The 19709-nt window shown below is 30.2% G+C and overlaps 1 protein-coding gene across 1 annotated transcript in view; it reads right to left on the bottom strand.

Moving 5' to 3' along the window:
• Window positions 1-17918, bottom strand: part of LOC124532779 (tetratricopeptide repeat protein 28) — an 84666-nt gene extending 66748 nt beyond the window's left edge. The window contains exons 1-2 of the mRNA XM_047107847.1: window positions 17599-17918; window positions 7874-7925 (exon numbers count right to left, since the gene is read on the bottom strand). Coding sequence (XP_046963803.1) covers window positions 7874-7897 — 24 coding nt within the window. The 5' untranslated portion in view covers window positions 7898-7925; window positions 17599-17918. The remainder of the gene's footprint in view (window positions 1-7873; window positions 7926-17598) is intronic.
• Between the last annotated feature and the right edge of the window lie 1791 nt (window positions 17919-19709).

The raw sequence follows: 19709 nt of genomic DNA, 5'->3' as shown, positions 1-19709 counted from the left end.
CAAAAATAATCATTTTTGAGTTATCACGTTTTTTAGCTTTTACCAAAATTTGTCAAAAATGCAACTTCGAATATTTTTTTAAAAAAAAGTATCATTAATATCAATTTTTCTCTTCCGTTTTATAAAAACAATTAAATACTTAATATTGGTCAATGTTAAAATAATAATTATCTGTCCAAATTTAAAAATGCGAGACTTAAAACGAAATTATTTCAATATTTTTATCCTCAAAACTGTGTTATCTAATAACCCTGTATATCAAAAATAGCTAATGTGCCTGTTGGTACACTGGCTCACTCATCCCCCATACTCACAAACAATACCATAACTTTAATATGGAATCGATTTTCATATCACCATACCACGTATATAACATTGAGTTATTTAGGTTAAAATCATATATATACTAATTATAAATAGAATTACTATAAAACCTGTTCATGAACAGTTATAAATACGTAATTATGACATTCTCGGTATATATCCTGCTTTATCTCACTGGTAGGAGCCGTTATAAGCAAATGTACCAATTTATAGTAGAAACCTACTCTTAAGAATACTGTGAAGATTATTTCTTAAAACGTACCCAATTATTATAATAAAATCGAATTGCTTATTATCTTATTGAAATGAGAAGATGTTACCGAATGAAGCATAAAATCATTTGTGATAAACGAAATAATCTTTACTTGAAACTATAAATAAGGATCAACCAGAAACTTTACAACGCTTAATGCACTAATCGTAAAAAAATATCTACGTCAAACAAAACAGTTGAAAATTTTATTAGAATATCAAAACAATTTTTTTAATAATAAAGAAAATGGCCAGTCTCGTTTAAAAATAAAACATTTTAAAAGATAACCTTTTTAATTAATAAAAAAATAATGTTATGAAAATGCACAGATAAAGTTAAATTTAAGCGCACCTTGTCACTGCTTATGCATTAATTTGTCTCCTAAAGTTTTAACATCACGATATATGTATCAACATATAGATTTTTAAGTATATTATTAAACAAAACTATATATATTACCAAGCTTTTACACGTAATTATGAAGTATATTAAAAGGAACCCAGTATTTCAGATTTTTTTAATACCTAAAATAAAGCCAAATTAAAAAAAAAACTGTACCTGTTTTCCAATTTTATAAGGAAGGAATGCAGTAAGCTAATGTTAATACAATATGAATAACAAATATAGTGTATTCATAAAATAATACATAACGCACACTACCATGCGTTTGACACACGTTCACTTTGATTACGAAACATCCTTAATTTACAGACGCCATGTCAGTTTTTATTTTTTTATTTGGGATTTTTCTTTATTGTAATAATGACAAGTTCATCATCTACCTTCCGAATGACCCTAATATCTCAAATTATTTGAATGTATGTAACTTATATTTTTCGCAAGCAATTACTGTTAAATTTCGACTAGTTATCACCGGTCTTTGGAAAACATAACTTTTTGTAAGCAATCAATTTTTTTGAGTCGAAATTGAACGAACAAAATAAAATTCAATATGAATATGATATTTAATATAAATATAAATAAGAAATATTTAATACGAAAAACAATTTAATGTAAGTTAGTCACGAATGCAAGTGCAATCGGTAATTAATAATTAATTTACCGAAGATCGTTTGAAGGAAGCTCAGCGCCCTTGGAGTCAGTTGGGATGCAGTTCATTACCACTCATAACAAGCACTTACGCTGTTCGTAATTTAAATGATAATTATTAATTAAAATTATTCTCATCCCATTTCAATGTAAATACTCCATCTTAAATATGCCTTACTTGTAAATGTTGTTTGGCGTGTGTTTAATTAAACATCGATTTATCTCGTTCTATTATCAGTAATTTCACATTCGAAAGAAGAAGACAGAATTATTTAACTTGTCTTAATTATTTAACAATATATCATTATTTTTTTTATTCAGTATTCAAGAATTGTATTACAATTTATTAAGAATCGTATTTGTTGCAAGGCATAGTACTGAAAAAATATATGACAAATTATATACAAAAAAGCATTGTTGACAACTGAAGTTAGAGGTGGCACCAGTAAAAGATATTTATAAGTTTTTAGACGCACGTCTCGTCATCTTAAGAAATACGAGCTATTGTGAGTGACGTAACAATTGCTACTTAAGCTTTCGTTGTTCTAATAGCACGGATGCTAATCTTGACGTCAGTTTAACCAAGAAAAATAGAAACTGAATTCTTCTGCATCATTCGCTTACATAAGAGTTAAAGTTAACATGGTTATATTTATTACTACAAGTATTTTTAAAAAAAGACATGTCCCGTACATTTACCATGTTTTTTTTTGGTGGAGCTCGATATTTTGACATTATCTACGCATGTCTTGTTCGTGAACAGGAGTGTGTTAATGATGTATATCCAGTTTTAAATAATTGTAGAATAGTATAAGTAATAATAGTAATCATTCCGTAAAGTCCCATTTATTTAACAGGTTGAATTTCTTTTCATCTTTCTAGTCATACCTTTGCAATTGATTACATCGATTTTTTCTAGTCTACCTTAGACATAAAAAGCATTAACGCTTTTGTCAATGAAATTTTTGCGGATGAATATTACTCCGGTACTAAGCGTTATTTTGAAACATAACATTATCTTATAATTTAAACAAACAATCTGACATTCACCTTCAATGCTTATAATAATCGATTTTCGCATTGCCATTCAGGTTTTCTTTAATTACAACTCGTTTCAAACTTCCGATGACGTATTAATTCCGTACTCCATCGTAAACTAGAAACTAAAACAACATTAATATAAATTCAAATTATTTGCACTTCCATTACATTGATAACGAGACGTCTCGGCTTTCATATAACAGTAAAATTATTGAACAGATTTTAATTAAACATTGCAAATATAAATAGAAATAGATTGGAAGACGTGAATCTGAACTCAGCACACCAATTCAAACATGGCAACACTTGTTTCAAGGGTTAAATTATTGTTTATATTCTTAAGCACGTAATTTTATAAATTCTTACTTTAATAAATTCTAATAAAATTATTAATATTTTACTAAGCCACAATATTTTTTGATTTGGAGGCGTTTTAAAATAAGCATTACGGTGTGCCTCGTTAAGATAAATTCAATATTTCGCGTAACATTATATGAGACGTTTAGTATGTATGGGCTATACACGTACAACAACAACAGCCTGTAAATTCCCATTGCTGGGCTAACGGCCTCCTCTCCCTTTGAGGAGAAGGTTTTTGGAACAAATTCCACCACGCTGTTCAAATGCGGGTTGGTGGAATACACATGTGGCAAAATTTCTATGAAATTTGTCACATGCAGGTTTCCTCACGATGTTTCCCTTCACCGCTGAGCAAGAGATGAATTATAAAGACAAATTAAGCACATGAAGCAGCGGTGCTTGCCTGGGTTTGAACCCGCAATTATCGGTTAAGATGCACGCGTTCTAACTATTGGGCCATCTCGACTCTTAAGCACGTAATGTTATAAATTCTTATTTTAATAAATTCTAATAAAATTATTAATATTTTATTTAAAATATTTTACTAAGACACAATATTTTTTGATTTGGAGGCGTTTTTAAATAAGCATTACGGTGTGCCTAGTTAAGGTAAATGCAATATTTCGCGTAACATTATATGATACGTTTAGTATGTATGGGCTATCACATACAACCCGATGTGAATACATAAGATAAGTGAACATTTATTGACATAGTTTGCGTGATCTTTAAATATAGGACTATTTCGCTTTCAAATTGAAAGTATCGTTTCGTAATCTGTAAATTGTTTAGGCTATATAATTTTTAGCACTATTTGAAATTTTCTTAAAAAATACGGAGTTATTAAAAGTTTATTTACTATTAAACAGTAATGTAGTTTTTGGTATTGGAATTTTATATTACTTTTATAACGTCTCTTTACGTTTTTACTTACTTTTAAAACGAATTTACTTACTTCTCCTACATGAAGTGACGCTATATGTAACGTGACCATTTATTTTTTGACTCAAAACGGGACACTGATTTATTTCAGTCAATTTAAAGGTAGCCAAATTAAAAATATCCTTTTTTAAAGTCATTCATTAAGAATATATCAGTTAGGTCAAAAGTTACAAATTATTAGAGGTATACGGTATACCACAATCGCACACCGCTCGCGTTCGACTGAGCTGCTGACAATTTCGTGTCCCAGAGTTCATCTCATGAACACCGGAACTCGTAATCTTAAAAAGGGACTGTCCCGTTCAAAAAGGCACGTCTGGTCACTTTAGTTATATGTGGATTTCAATGACAGAGTATTGCTACCTTTCAAAAAAATAGCGAAGCCCATCCCGTCTTTTCGGGAGAATCGCGAGCGAATAGTAGTAATATTAAACGCGGGCAAATACGCGCCGAGCAACTAGTATCACGATAACTTAATGTCAACGTATGTATCGATCAAAAATGACACAAATTGTAATATATGGTAATGTTACGCTTGTCAAATCGTTATTGGATTGCCATCGATTTTGCTGCGTAGGCGAAATTTCATGGATCGTGAATAATATTACTGATTACAATAAAACTTCAGACGATATCCTCCGATTACATATATTAATGTTCACAATAATTGTATTAACGTATAGCAAGTAATTTAAGAATAAGCGTTTGTGCGATTCTGCAAGGATTCACTTCGTTTCTCACGAGTGAAATGTTGACAGTTGAACGGCGGTGATACGTGCATCCTACAAACATTTGTGTAGTCAATTTCACGTATCATATTCTGACATTTCACGCTCGTTTTCTGCGGTGAGTTTCGAGTTTCTTATGTATACGTTAAATAAAAATATACAGTCGATCGATAAAATTTCTTTTAACATTTATCGCATAGTTTTTCATAGACCATATCCAGGATTTTCTTTCTGAGTTAATAGAACAAAGATGTTAAGTATACGGTCTAAAATTAAAACTAATATCCATAAATATAAACCGGCTTTAACAAGTGATGTAGACAAATTTACGGATCGGTGTAAATTTAAGACTACTTGTAAAATCGTTAAATGCGTCTAATTAAATTTAACGACCCAGATTTACATTGTAAATATTGTATGTTGTAAAGTAGATTTACGAGTTACAAGTAAACTGTGCCGACTTTGTTCGAGTTTATTTTATAATTCATAATTAAGCTTAATGCCCCAGTAGATAGAACGTGCGAATTTCATCCAAAGATTACAAGTTAGAATTTTAGTTTCAATAATCACTTAATAATTTGTATTAAATATTCACCCGCTAGGCGATTAAAGGAAATATCGTCAGGAAACCTGCATTTTTAAAACCCTAATAAAAAAAACAGGAATCACCATATCAAGATTTTTATAAAAAGTATTTTAAGCTTGCTCTATATTAATCAATTATATTTGAAAGTGGATAATAATTCTTGCTTGTTATTTAATTTAGTTCTTCAGAATCTTTTGAAAAGGCCAATGTTATTTTATTTTATTGGATAATCTTACCAATACGCTTTCAATACGAGGAAATTCTTGATTCGAATTTTTAATGGCAATAAGCATGACACTATGACAGTAATGCTCTGGGTCCAATTAAGCTGACGAATATAAAGACGTTAAAGTATGCGTACCTTCAACATCATTATATATACGAATTTACTTTTAAAAGGTGCCTTTTTCTTTTAATGCTAACTAATAATATAAACGCTTAATTTTTGTTAAGGTTTCATTTCGTAACTGCTAAACTGATCGTTGTCAGTTTTGCATACCCTTGGTTATAGAAAAGTGCGTACGTTACCTAATTCTTAATCCCTCACACGCGGAAACAATATACAGGGTTATTGGTAACTCGACGTATATCCATTAGGAGGTGATAGGGGTGACCATTTGCAATAACTTTAACCCCCATATACATAATCCAAAAGTGAACCATTTTTGAGTTATCACGTGTTTTAGTTTTTTTCAAAATTTGTCAAAAATACGACTTCAAAATTTGCCTGCAGATTATTTTAAAAACATAACCGTTTTCTTATCTTTCCAAAAATGTATAAAAATAAGGGAATTATTTCAAATCAATCGAAATAAAATCACCAGATAGGACGCTGGCGCACATTCGTATTCGAACATGAACGAATTCGTACTAAAGGTCGCTCTTTAAAATTTTTAGTTTCGGTTACGGAGCTCTTTAAGATTCCTGGTGGAAAAAAAAAACAATATATTTTCAGTTACGTTAGAGGTATATTTTAGAGCAATTTCTCAGCATAAAGCTGACGATAAAACGTATGTAAGATTAAAACTTTATTCAATTATAACAATAAATAAAGGCTAACATTTGTTACTTACAACGCCTACACCATTCCTCACATCTGCACCTTGGTCACATTTGAATTTGAAATTATATGAATTTGTATTAGACCTCAAGTGTAACTTGCCACGTCATTACGTAACAACAATACACGATAGTAAACCTTATGTCCAACTACATACATATCAAAATTATTCGTTATAAATGAAATAAAAGGTTGCATTTTGAGACGGTTCCTTAGACGATGTGATTAAAACCAGGCGTGGGTTAGACCTTTATGAATATATGGCATAAATATTATTTCTTCCCTTGTAAGGTTAGATAAAATATGACATACACGCTTAGAATAATCGTTTTAGAACATATTTTACCACTATAATATTATGGGTAGTGTCATGATTTTTTAAATATACTTATATATAATTTTAATTGGAATAATAAAATTTAGTACGGTTTTGATTTTTAAATACGTTTTTTTGAATGAATTACATTAATTAGTATCATTATTGATTCGGTTATCGACACCGTATAGTGGGACTCCCGTCATTTCCTCTCGTGGCGTGGTGTGGTGAGCTGGTACTGCCTGGCACGAGAAAAACAAAAGGCGGTTGATTTTGAACGGGGAGTGGAGAAGAAAGTTACATTCGTGGATGGGCGGTAAAAGGATATAATTACATACAATAAGCGGATAAATAATATATGTATCGATTGATAAATTAATATAGTGACATAATTGTAATGTGAGTAATTTTATTACAGTATTTTGATATAAACGAGCATATATTGTTATCATGTATTGTTTGATTGAACAAAATACCTGAAATTTATCAAATCCCATGGAATACGTAAATCTTTATTCCTTATTCGTTTGGAATTGCCTACAGATGCATTTATTACGCGAAAATGCCAGCAAATAGGCAGACAATAGTTTTCTATCTTCTTGCGATAATTGACCTATAAAAGGTCATTTATAAGCGCAGGCTTTAACTGTAAATGTCAGGTAGGCCTAAAATGCCAGCTCGAGCTCTGTATCAATGGATAATAAAACATTATATCATTAAATCCTTTTTAATGAAAGTATCTATGTATTGTTAGCGGATAAATACTATAATATACATGTATTGTTATAATAGAAAAACTAATATTGTCTCTAATGAATTAGGTTTATAATGGAGATTTTTTAAATATAATAATAAATGAATTGAATGATTTTAAATGGTATTTAATTAAATTTTGCTTATAATATATGTTAATTTGGCCATAATTAAGTTGCTAATCTGCGCAGATATTTTTTGCAACAAAAGAATACTAATGCTCGAGTTGTGAATTCATATTCGCGTCGATAATTTCGTCAATAATAATTGATTGTCATTATTATCGATTTTTTAGTCGATATAACTTTTATTATCGGCTTTTATTTTAGTAGTGAACTAGTAGCAGAATGACTTTTTATATAAAATAGAATAATTATTTTAAAACGGAGATGACGATGGGTACGTACTTTTCATTACACATGACAAAAATAATATTCATTATTCATGAAACAAAACTTACCTCCGAGAAATCGCGCTGCGACATTTTCTATGCATCTACATTCTTACTCGTCCTGTAAACAAAAATTACATTATAACATTTTAGCTTATTATATTCATTAATATCTTTACAGACTATTAAAGTAATACATGTATTTCTTTAATCACTTGTAACTGTTTACCAATAATTCTAATGTCTTTAATTAACGATTATCACATTGTATTATTGTTTGTTGGTATTTTGGGTTTGGTTGTAACGGTAAATAGGCTAGTATAGTAACACAAGGATTTACAAAGCATTGACGCTATTTGAAGTGGATTCTATTGTATGTGATGTTGTCTCATATTTATATATTTATATATTTATATTTTTTACACTGCAAGTGAAGTGCAAAGCGTTTGCTTATAAAAATTATCAAAAAAAAAAAGTATCAGATCTTTTTATTATTGTAGGTATAATGTTTTCTTAAATTTTCGCGATTATTGCACATTGAATGTCACCTCAGTCTACCCGTGACCACGAACGCTGTAAAGTGCTCGAAACGTTGGGATGTTAAAAATAATTAATATACACGATTAAAATCCATTTAAACTAGTTTTATTTCAATATTGTAGGTATATTATAAAAAATTTAAGTATCGTTTAGTTAGCTCCTCAATACGTATGAATGTAAATTTGATTAGCAAATGTTATTCGTTCGTGCCACACCTGAAGCCGGCGAGTAAGTGGTTTGACCCCGAACATGTTCAGGAAAATCAAAACATTACGCGTAAACTTTACAACTTATGTTACGTTGCGAAAACTAGACATTGCAATCCTTAGCTTAACCACGAGTTGCTTAATAGAAACAAGTGTGCGTTTTATGATGCGGTTTTAAAATGACCTGTGTCATTTAAATTGAATAATTAACATGAAAAATAAGGGTGCATGATTGAAAAAGTAATATTTACTGATATTAGCTGTTTTTACTTGGTGGTAGGGCTTTGTGCAAGCCCGTCTGGGTAGGTACCACCCACTCATCAGTTTTCTACCGCCAAACAACAGTACTCAGTATTGTTGTGTTCCGGTTTGAAGGATGAGTGAGTCAGTGTAACTACAGGCACAAGGGACATAATATCTTAGTTCCCAAGGTTGGTGGCGCATTGACGATTTAAACAATAGTTAATATTTCTTACAGCGTCATTGTCTATGGGTAATGGTGACCACTTAACATCAGGTGTCCCATATGCTCGTCCGTCAACCTATACCATAAAAAAAATTCTCTGAAGATATCGTTTCTCGATGACACATATTATTTTAGACAAACGATTAGGTGACAAGGTTAAGCAAATAGCATTAAATTAAACAAAGAAAAAAGTACTACAGTAAAACACACTACTACAGTACAGTAGTACTGTATCAGAAGTATAAATCTAGCGGACCGCCCCGCGTTCACAAGGTTTTTTTACTAATAGTGAAATAATATTTCACTAATAATGTATAATCGTTTTAATAGGTAAGACGTTTAAGAATAAAATAAAACATATATTATATACAAGTCTGACCAAAACAACTTTAGAATTCTTTTTCGCTAAAAACTATAATACTATTTGAAGTAATTAATTACGTTTCAAAAGAACTTAAGTATTGCCAGTGGTAAATACTGAAAAGTCAGTTGACATTATACGAGACTCCATTTCATGAGGTCCTAATAACACTTATTGTGAGACAGAATATATCTATGCTAAGAATTTTAATGATTCGCTTATATGTATGTTTCATATCCAGAGTGATGGTTGAAGATACAAAAAGGAAATTGACAAGAAATGTCATATTTTTTTTAAATAATTGTCATGATCAATTTGGTAATTCCAAATTTAAAAAAGTTTTTAAATTGAATTTGTTTTGAAGTTACGTTAGTAGACTATCTGTTCATGACGTCACGTGACGTTTACGAATTTTGAACGAAACCACAGTCTTTTTTTTTTTAATAACAATTATCAATTATTGCAATCTGAGTCATTTAAGGTTTAACGATAAGTGTTATCGAATTACATTTATAATTATAACCGAGCATGACTCGTTTGTGCAATTTTGTGAAAAGTTTCGCTTGGTCAGTCAACGCAGTATCTGTATTAAAATGACTCCAATTCCAAGGGCATAAAGTATATATTTCTTTAAAAATATCATTACTCGAGGTTGGTGGTTGTGGTTGGCTATAATCTGATGGTAGGCAGCATCCGCTAGCGGTCATCAAACTTGGTGATGGGAAATTGCGTCTTATAAAAGTATGGTAGTGTAATTATACGTAAAAAATGTATCAATATTTAATAAACTAACCAATGCTAATCAATTTGCTCACGAAACAGGTATATTCATTTTACGATTTTTTTATTTCTATTTAATGTAACTCTGTTTTAGCGATAAGAGCCGACTAATTTTAATTATGTTCAAGTGTCACGCCTTTATTAATAAATTATTCAAAATATTAATATAGCTATCATACATTATTCATGTACATACATTTATAGGTTAGTAGTAGTAGAAACTTTTTTAAAACATTTCCGGTTGTTGTCAGTTTGCTTTGACACTAATAAAAAAATCATTGGAATTACTTCTTATTTCAAATCAATGTCACAATTGTATTTTAAGTATTGTATCATTCTAAAAAGAAAAAAATACATCATTATACCTTCGAGTAGGTTAACTAAACACATTGAACATATATGAACATTACTTAAGTTTTTTTTCTATTCTTTGAACATCACTTAACCATTTGACAACATATTTCTTATAATACAGATAATAAAATACCGTACAAATCGTGTACGGTCGGAATGTTGGTAAGAATGCCAGTAGCATTTCCCCGTATAATCGCAATTACGATTCTCTGAGCGAAAAATGAGCATTTCTGTCACCAGTGTTCGCAACGAGATAGATTATTACGTATTTTTTCAATACTCCGATATAAGAGAAAACTATTCAAAGATTACTATCTACATTACATACTTTAACAACCTGTAAATTTCCCACTGCTGGGCTAAAGCTTCCTCTCCCTTTGAGGAGAAGGTTTGGAGCATATTCCACCACACTTGAATGCGAGTTTGTCGATTCACATGTGGCAGAATTTCGTTAAAACTAGATACATGTAGGTTTCCTCACGATCTTTTTCTTCACCACCGAGCAAGAGATTAAATATAAACACATAGTAAGCGCATGAAAATTCAGTGGTAGTGGTGGCGTCTGGGTTTAAACCCGCAAACATCGATTAAAATGCACGCGTTTTAACCACTGGGCTGTGGGACTAATATCTATTTACGACAAATAAAATGTTTCCAAAAGACAGATCAAATAGTCTTATGTAACTAATTATATAGCTATGTATACGCTTATCCGGTTTATTTTAAACGTTTCGATTCTTATCAAGTGTATTAATAAATTGTGGCACTAACAAGAAGTTCACTTACAACATAATGGTCATAACATGTCATTGCGATTAATATTTATGTATGCAGTGGTTCTGATTGTCGCCAGTTATCTGGTCGAATTGATGGGACTGACTTTGCTTAAGGCCTATGCATATACGACCTTACTCTATAATCTATATTATTAAATAAAAATAACGAATATTAGTACCTGATTATTATTTCTCTGAATTTTAATTACTCTTTACAAACTAAAACTAAAACAAACTTCCTAGAGCTTCCGATTGTCAAATAATGTACTAACGAAATTTTCTCTTATGATTTTGTTAAATGTTTTCTGTTAAATTAATTTGTCAATTTAGGCTCATTTCAAAAATAGAACATTGACAAGAATCAATTCGGCTGATTTTTTTATGAGTTTCTTATTATAACTTAGCCGATTCTTTGTTTTTTTTTTAAATGTATATATTACATTTTATGTGAGAAAAAATAAAAATCTTGGCCGCAATGAACTTCAATATATTGTAAAAAAAATCAATAAATTACATTTTCAAGATTCACTAAAATCAATTCTGCCTTAACTGAGTCAAAGAGGTCAGAAAAATAAATAATATTTTCCGAAGAAAGCATAATTTCCATTCAATATGAGAGGGCCGAATCTTCGCATAAATCATTCTCACCTGACTCCAACGGTTCTCGCCGTGGAACTCAATTGCGTTTATTTCCCTTCGCACTCAGAACAGTGATCTGATCAAAAGTACATATTACGTTATATGTACTTTATAAAATTATTTTTTAAACAGACTAGTGAGACACGGTTGTCTTCTTATCAATAGGTATTCAATGATTGTGACGATCAGCAATGCATAGTTTGTGTAATGCAGTTATTTTTTTATAGTGTCAATACACTACCCGGACGTTAGACGGTAGTAGTGGAGGGACGAAAGTCCGATCGAAGAGTAGTTTCTATATAATAAATAATAATTAAACTCACAAAGAAGAAAAAGGTAATAGATACTGTATTATATTCGGGAAAGATCGTAATTTATATACGTACGAAAAATAAATAAAAATCTTTCACTTTCGTGAAATAACATTGTCCAAATTTAAGATCTCATTTTTTCATTTAAGCATTGAAATTATTTATTAATTATTAATTGGAAAAATAAAGAATCTTGTAACATTTACCATTATCATGATTCCTATTAAATTATTGTCGTAGTGACTAATTGCATTATGTTTAGTGGTTCAAGACAGCCGTAACTAGAGACCGGTGTGGTGGGCGGCTGTCAGACTGTCAGAGGCGGACTTTACAGATCCACAGCCCATAGACCACAATGAAACGGTATGCACTTAATTAGGATGCTATACAGATTAAAAACAGCGCCTCTAAGTTAATACACAACATTTGTAAAACACCAAATTCCAAAGAGGTTTTGAAGTTCTAGGTGTTAGTTATATTATTATTTTTTATGAATAGTGTAACCAGACAATTAAGAATATAACCTTCAATACTATTAATCAATACAGTGAGTGATCATAGACATGTACATATACAATTGTTTTTTTAACCGCCCACTCAACTTTATACTATTCGACAATATTACTTCTTTGCTGCTGATCTGAATGGTGAGTGAACCAGTGTAATTACTTATTATTTTATTTTATAAAGGTAAAAGATGATTCATGTGCTTTACAATTGCCACCTGATGTTACGTGGTCACCACCGCTTATAAACACCAACCTTGGCAACTAATATATTATGTAGTTTTGTGACTACTACTACTGTAATAGTATTGCGGTTTGGTAAATATGTAACTAATGGCTGGAACTTGCACAAATCTAGCACTAAGACGATACTACTATGGAATGCATACATCGCAAGCTCTACTATGTAACATCACAATGGACACATAAATAACTTGTCATTACGGCTAACATAGTAAAAGTGTGCATACCTTTTTAAAGAGTGTGTTTTATAATATACTTTAAGTAATTGTTAATGTTAATAGCGAAACAGTAAAGCAAACCATTGTATAACCGAAGGATACTTATTGAGAATATTTAATGACAAAAGGTCTCAAAGGCCGCAGGTCTTAAGTAGAAGAGAGAAAGGCCACAAAATACATATATTTCCTACATTGAAATTACAAAGTTTTGCAAACTTAAGTATAGCTTATTGAATAATGTAAACCGTGCAAGATGTGCTATTTCATTAGAGGTTAACAAACGAATTTCACATAAAAATACTTATTTAATTAATATGGATTTTATATTGCGATAAGTTGTTGTTCTTATTATATAGAATTAATAATATGTTCATATGTAAAGTTCTTATTTTTATTTTTGAAGGAAAACAGACATATCGGGTGAGTTTTTGCCAGTAAGTCGAGAAGTTGATACGTGACGACGTTTTTATAATTATAGAACTATATTTTAGCTACTACAGCTATATCTAGCATAGAAATGATAATGTGAGCCATATCTGGGCATCTCATTTCATACTAACTTAATCCATTCTTCGCATAATATGTTGGCGTTGTGAATAGGCAATAAAGAAACACGTCCTTATAAAATTATATTACCTATATTTTTTTAGAAACAAAAGACAAAAGTAGTATTTATTTATGAAATTCGATATCACATTACGTTTTTGGAACCCTGACCCCTAAACAAGTAGAGCCCGTATCATAAGGGCCAGTGCCAGAAGGCAGACAGGTGTAAGGTTACCAGATTATACCTAAGTGATTTAGTTCACTATACAATGTATTAATGTGATATATGATATTAGTGAAGTATTTGAATTTTTGTTCGACGTAATTCATTCTTAAAATTCAAATTAAATCTAATTAGTTTTATGGAACCTGTACGTATAATGTATATATCGTCTACATATTTTAAAAAACAAATTGTAAATTTAAATTACTATAAATTAAATGATTTAATAAAAACCAAGATCAAGTAAGTAACTTTCTTTGTAAATAACAAAGAAAGTTATACATATGCATTTCTTTGAAAAGACGTATTCAAATTGATACTCTAATGACTAAAATAACCTCGTTACTTTGAATATAATTTGGAATTCGTAAAGATCGCCCGAAGCTATCCTACCAGTAGCTACCAGCCAGGTGGCGGCATTCAAATTCTAACTGCGTCACCATCATTACGAGCACGAGATCTGCCGTGATTGACTTGATCACGATCAATTTGTACCACACCTGACGTACCGACTGAAATTATGTTAGAAAAACATCTTTCTTAATATATTACACGCTAGTTGTCGCCCGCAGCTTTTGTTGTGTTTTAGGTGTCGATTTTCGTATGTTACTAAAGTAGCCTATGTTGTTTCTTGGACCTCAAGTTTGCTTCATACCAAATTTCATCAAATTTGTTTCAGTGGTTTGGTAGTGAAAGAGACTCAGAGTTACTTTCAAATTTATAATATCAGTATTGAAGTTATTGTCTTATGTCTTACTAGTATTTTCAATAGACGGGGGAGTCCATTGAAAATTTAAGAAGTCAAAACTAAGGTACATATTTTTATTTTAAAGCTCGTAAATCCGTAGTGAATTTCATAGATAAATCTAGCTCTTGACTAATTATATTGACTCAATTTGCTGTTAAATGTTGTTTATTTGATTTTTTTTCTGTTATGGTTGGAATAGACTATAACCACATCGGTACTTCTAGCACTTAGTGGTAAAAAAAACTTTAAAATATACCTACTCATGCTTATTTAATGTTTTTAAATCTAATAATAAAATCTGATATACTTTTTTTTAGTTAACATTATAGTGAGGATTGGAGGATTGATCAATGATATATTATTACAATCTGTAATGTAAGAAAAAAATATATAACGAAAATATGCTATATATATTTATGCATATAAAGGATTGACTCCGTATAAGTCAATGCGTAATACGTTTCAATATAGTCACTCAATGAAAACGCTATTACAAAACCTTTTTCATATTAATAAATAACATAAATATAAAATAAATGAAAACTAATAAATAAAAAATAGAATCTCGATATGAAATGAAAGCTTTTTTTATCGTCTAGAAATTGGCGATCATGAGTACATATCCTTCACTTTCGACGCGCCTTATATTTATAATGTTAAACTTCGTTAAAAATAAAGATAGCTCCACGTACAAGTGATGTTGGCAATTAACGTCATAATATAAAAACGTGCGATTACGTATTTCGACGTACAAATTACAGGAGAAACCTCTTTGTGATTCCTGACTTCTGAGAAATACATCCAGACGCGTCCATTCAGAATTGAAATGCTATATATACCTATTTTATTTAAATTATATATGTAAAGCAAGGGCGAGACAGGTGAAAACCTCAAACTATATTAATTTGCCTTCTAATTCTAATGATAAATACAAAAGTGTCTGTCTGTCCGTCTGTTACACAATAGATTTAGATGATTAAATTTGGTACGAAGCAAGGTTGAAACCCAATGATAGATATAGGCCGGGGGGTAATATTGGAGATCCTCACGAAATTAATTTCTTCGATTGAAGTCGCTGGTTCTACTACTGATACGAACACTTAGTATAGTATATAATTAAGGAGTCAATCAAATTGGCCCTATATTACTATATAAATATTCTAATATATACTCCAGCCACATTCGATCTGGAATTTTAGTAAACAAACCATGTGTCATCATAATTAGGGTTGATACACTCTTAATAAAAAATAATTATTATTATAATTACAACTATATTCATTATAACACAATTTCCGGTTTAAACACAAAAAAATTAATTTAATACAGAATCCAAAAATTTTATTTAGCCGGTCAATACATAATTTATATGAAAATTAGCTTAAAATAAAAGTTTAAAATTTTTTAATTACCACTATAATATTACTACAAAACTAACAACCCTATATTTTAATACTGACGTAAAGAAATCGCAGGTTTGTAACATTTGGAGTGTTTTTTAAGCAATTGGCAGATTTATGAAGGTATATAATAGCGATACAGGCTCTTCGTAATTTTTGGGAGGCGATAGATAAATTTAATAAAGCGAATTATATAACTACGAGGTAATTTCTGATATCATTTTAAAATTGAAGGTATTATTTTTGAGATCTACATTATTCCAGATGATCATAATTCATAAGTATTATAATTATAACCAAGAATGCGCTTAGTTCTTTGTCTTAAATATTTTATTATTAATCATCAAATTTAATTTTTATTAACATCAAAAATAATTGTTGTACATATTTCTAAAAATATTTTGAGAATCTGCCTGACGTTGGTTGCTAAGCAACGCTTTGTTATTAAACATTCCACATCGAATTTGGCTGGAGTATAGAACCAAAAATAATATTTTTTTTTAATATTGGATGTATACATATGTATTATGTGAACAGCCAAATATTTTTATCTATAATTTTAGATAGGAACTCTACATCACTTTGCACGGCATTAACGAGCTATTAGCCGGTTAAAACTTTAAAGATACTATATGACGAATAATATAAAAAATAATTTTAAAACGGCAACACTACAACGGAATGTATTTAATCCTAAGTAGGTTGATTGCAATTTTCATGCCTCTCCAATCATATTTATTCCCGCTGGTTGCCGACGAGTCAAACTGTCGTCATATAACATTATATTTAATTAATCACCTAACAATAAATTCGATTATTATTAATGCAATTTAAAATTTGTAATTGTTTATGATATTTTTTTAATGAGGTTCTATATATTTCACAGAGTACACATACTTTTTTAAAAAACAATCGAATCATTAATCGAACTATTTTTATTAAATAAACGTAATTCTAATTCCTTTAGCGTAATATGAATGAAATTAAAAAAAAAAATAATAATATATTAAACACATAATAAATGTGTTTATAAAATTAAATGTGTATTCGAATTAATTAAATTAAAATTAACGTTCACGTTTTAACGACACAAAACTAGAGCCCGTTGATGTCTTTAGCTCTAACTGTGCGTCATACTTGTGTGCGTGCGCACGTTTAACACGATCACACTTATAAATCATTCCCCTTTCATATTTTGATAACCGATTAGATGAAACGTACATACTGAATTAAACTTACAACATTTATATCTAAAACAACTTTCTACTCAATAAATAGCTACTTTCCTTCGTCTTCGCCGGAATAAGAAGAGATTGCTTATACATAAATAATGAATATCGGCAAGAATAAATCATTAAGTAACACATTACTTAAGCGCGTATACAAATGTTTACTACATAAGCGGTCTTAATGTAAAGTTTAGAAATATATAGATAAACTTATTATATATAGTAATTATTATAATGGTATATCTTACCATCCCGGCCTTTGATTTAGGCCAATTATAAACCCATTTCTTGGTTTCGTACACGGTTGTTACACTCGGACATACAAACAAAAAATACCTCTCATAGCAACTTTACATAGACACAAGTTTTTTAAATTTCGAATACACAATTTAAACATAAACACTTAGAAACACTTTAATATCGCACTTTTAATATTTATCACAAAGAGTTAGCTCTTGATCTATTAATTTAAAGGTTGTTTTAATTTAGAGTTCACCGTCGAATGCATGTTAGCATGCGCAAACGCAGCCTCCACAGTCCGAGCGACTGACCTGACTCTGACTGCCGGTGTACGATGTTGCCAGGTGATAATTAAATCTAGTCACGTTACTGGAATTAATTTTTCTACCAATGTACTCGGTTTGTTATGTAATATACACTTACTGTAAAATTATGTAAACGAAAATAAACTGTCAAATATTAATATTCTATAAAACTAAGCTGTAATTCCAATTATCCGTACTTGACTCAACCAAAATTGTATAGTGGCTTAGATATTCAAAATTTTATTATTATTTATACAAAAAAATAATGAGTCATGCTATATTCCATTTTAATAATTTATCAATGCATTATAGTATTAATCTGCTCTATTCTGGAAAATGTGGATATAGATTTCAAAATAAACATTGTACACTACATACATACTCAAAATTACGTCATATAAACTTTAAACAGTATACAAAAATAATTCAATTGATTACACTTTAAATATGTTACATTTTTTATGTAGAGTGGAATTGTTCCACTACAAAAATAGGCTAGTGTATACATATAGTAGATATGTATCATACTAGTATAGAAGAATTTTCTTTCGTATGGCAACATTATAACCGCTGCCATTGTAGCTTAAATGCGATGGAACATATCTGCATCTCTTTCACCACGCCGGAATGTGACCCGCTATCACCTTGAAGGCCGTAAGCTCGGACGCTTCAATGAAAACAAGAGCTTTCGAAGTCTCAAGTAAAGTTTATTAGATATGCGCCCGCGCCGGCCGCTATAGTGTTAAATAATATCTACAATTTTAATGCATTGAAATGCAAATGCAATCACGTTTCAGATAAGAATATATTCAACTATGATAAGGAATAGGAAGAAATTATATATCGAATTTTAACTCGTTTAAGATAAAGTATACAATGACATGTTGTGTAAATTACGCAATTTATTGGACATCTTTCTATTTTTAATTTGTACGTATGATTCTCATATTTATTTTTTATCTAAATAATAAATACACTTGATATATTTTCTATAAATAAAATAGTTAAAAACTTATACTTTTTTTTTAAATATTATTTAAGTACTTATATATACTTAAAAGTATTAAAGTATGTACTTATGATTATTGTTATTATTTTTATGATATATGTAAGCTGACGAGCAAATAGGTTATCTAGGTTCATAGATATCGACACAATAGAAGAAAACTCATCCAAATTATCTACGGCCTTTCGGACCTTCTTTTTTTATGTTATAGGGGGCAAAGGAGCAGGAGGCTCACCTGATGGAAAGTGACTATCACCGCCTCTGGACATCTGCAACACCTAGGGGCTTGAAGGTGCGTTGCGTTTAAGGAAAGTGTACGCTCTTTTCTTGAAAGTTCCCCATTCGTATCGGTTCGGAAAAACCTCCGGTAGCTGGTTCCACAGAATGGTTGTGCGAGAAAACTGAACTCAGCATACTATATTGGACCAATCCTAGACTGAAAGCAAGCACTCGACATACGGGGCAGTCTATATAGACGAAACTAACATTATATTTTTATTATTTGTTTGAATATCGATTAATGATATGGAAAAACTTAAATATTCAATTTAAAAATGCCTCTTCTAATTATGATACGACTACGTATATGTAATATGTATTTTGGGTCATTTAAAATTAAATGCAAGTTTTAAGTAAATGTTATAGTGTAATTGATATTATTTGAATTTACTACTTACATTTTATTTCTCGTAAATATTTGGTATTTTTTTGTCATAATGCTAAAGTAGATTAAGATAATTAAGAGCTAAAGCTATTATTTTGTTATACGTTAAAAATATTTTTTTTAATTTTACCGATATTAATAATG

The sequence above is a fragment of the Vanessa cardui genome, chromosome 10, assembly GCF_905220365.1.
Source record: "Vanessa cardui chromosome 10, ilVanCard2.1, whole genome shotgun sequence".
NCBI classification, from domain to species: Eukaryota; Metazoa; Arthropoda; class Insecta; order Lepidoptera; family Nymphalidae; genus Vanessa; species Vanessa cardui.
The sequence above is the reverse complement of the archived record's forward strand: the minus strand, read 5'-3'. Positions and strand labels throughout refer to the sequence as shown.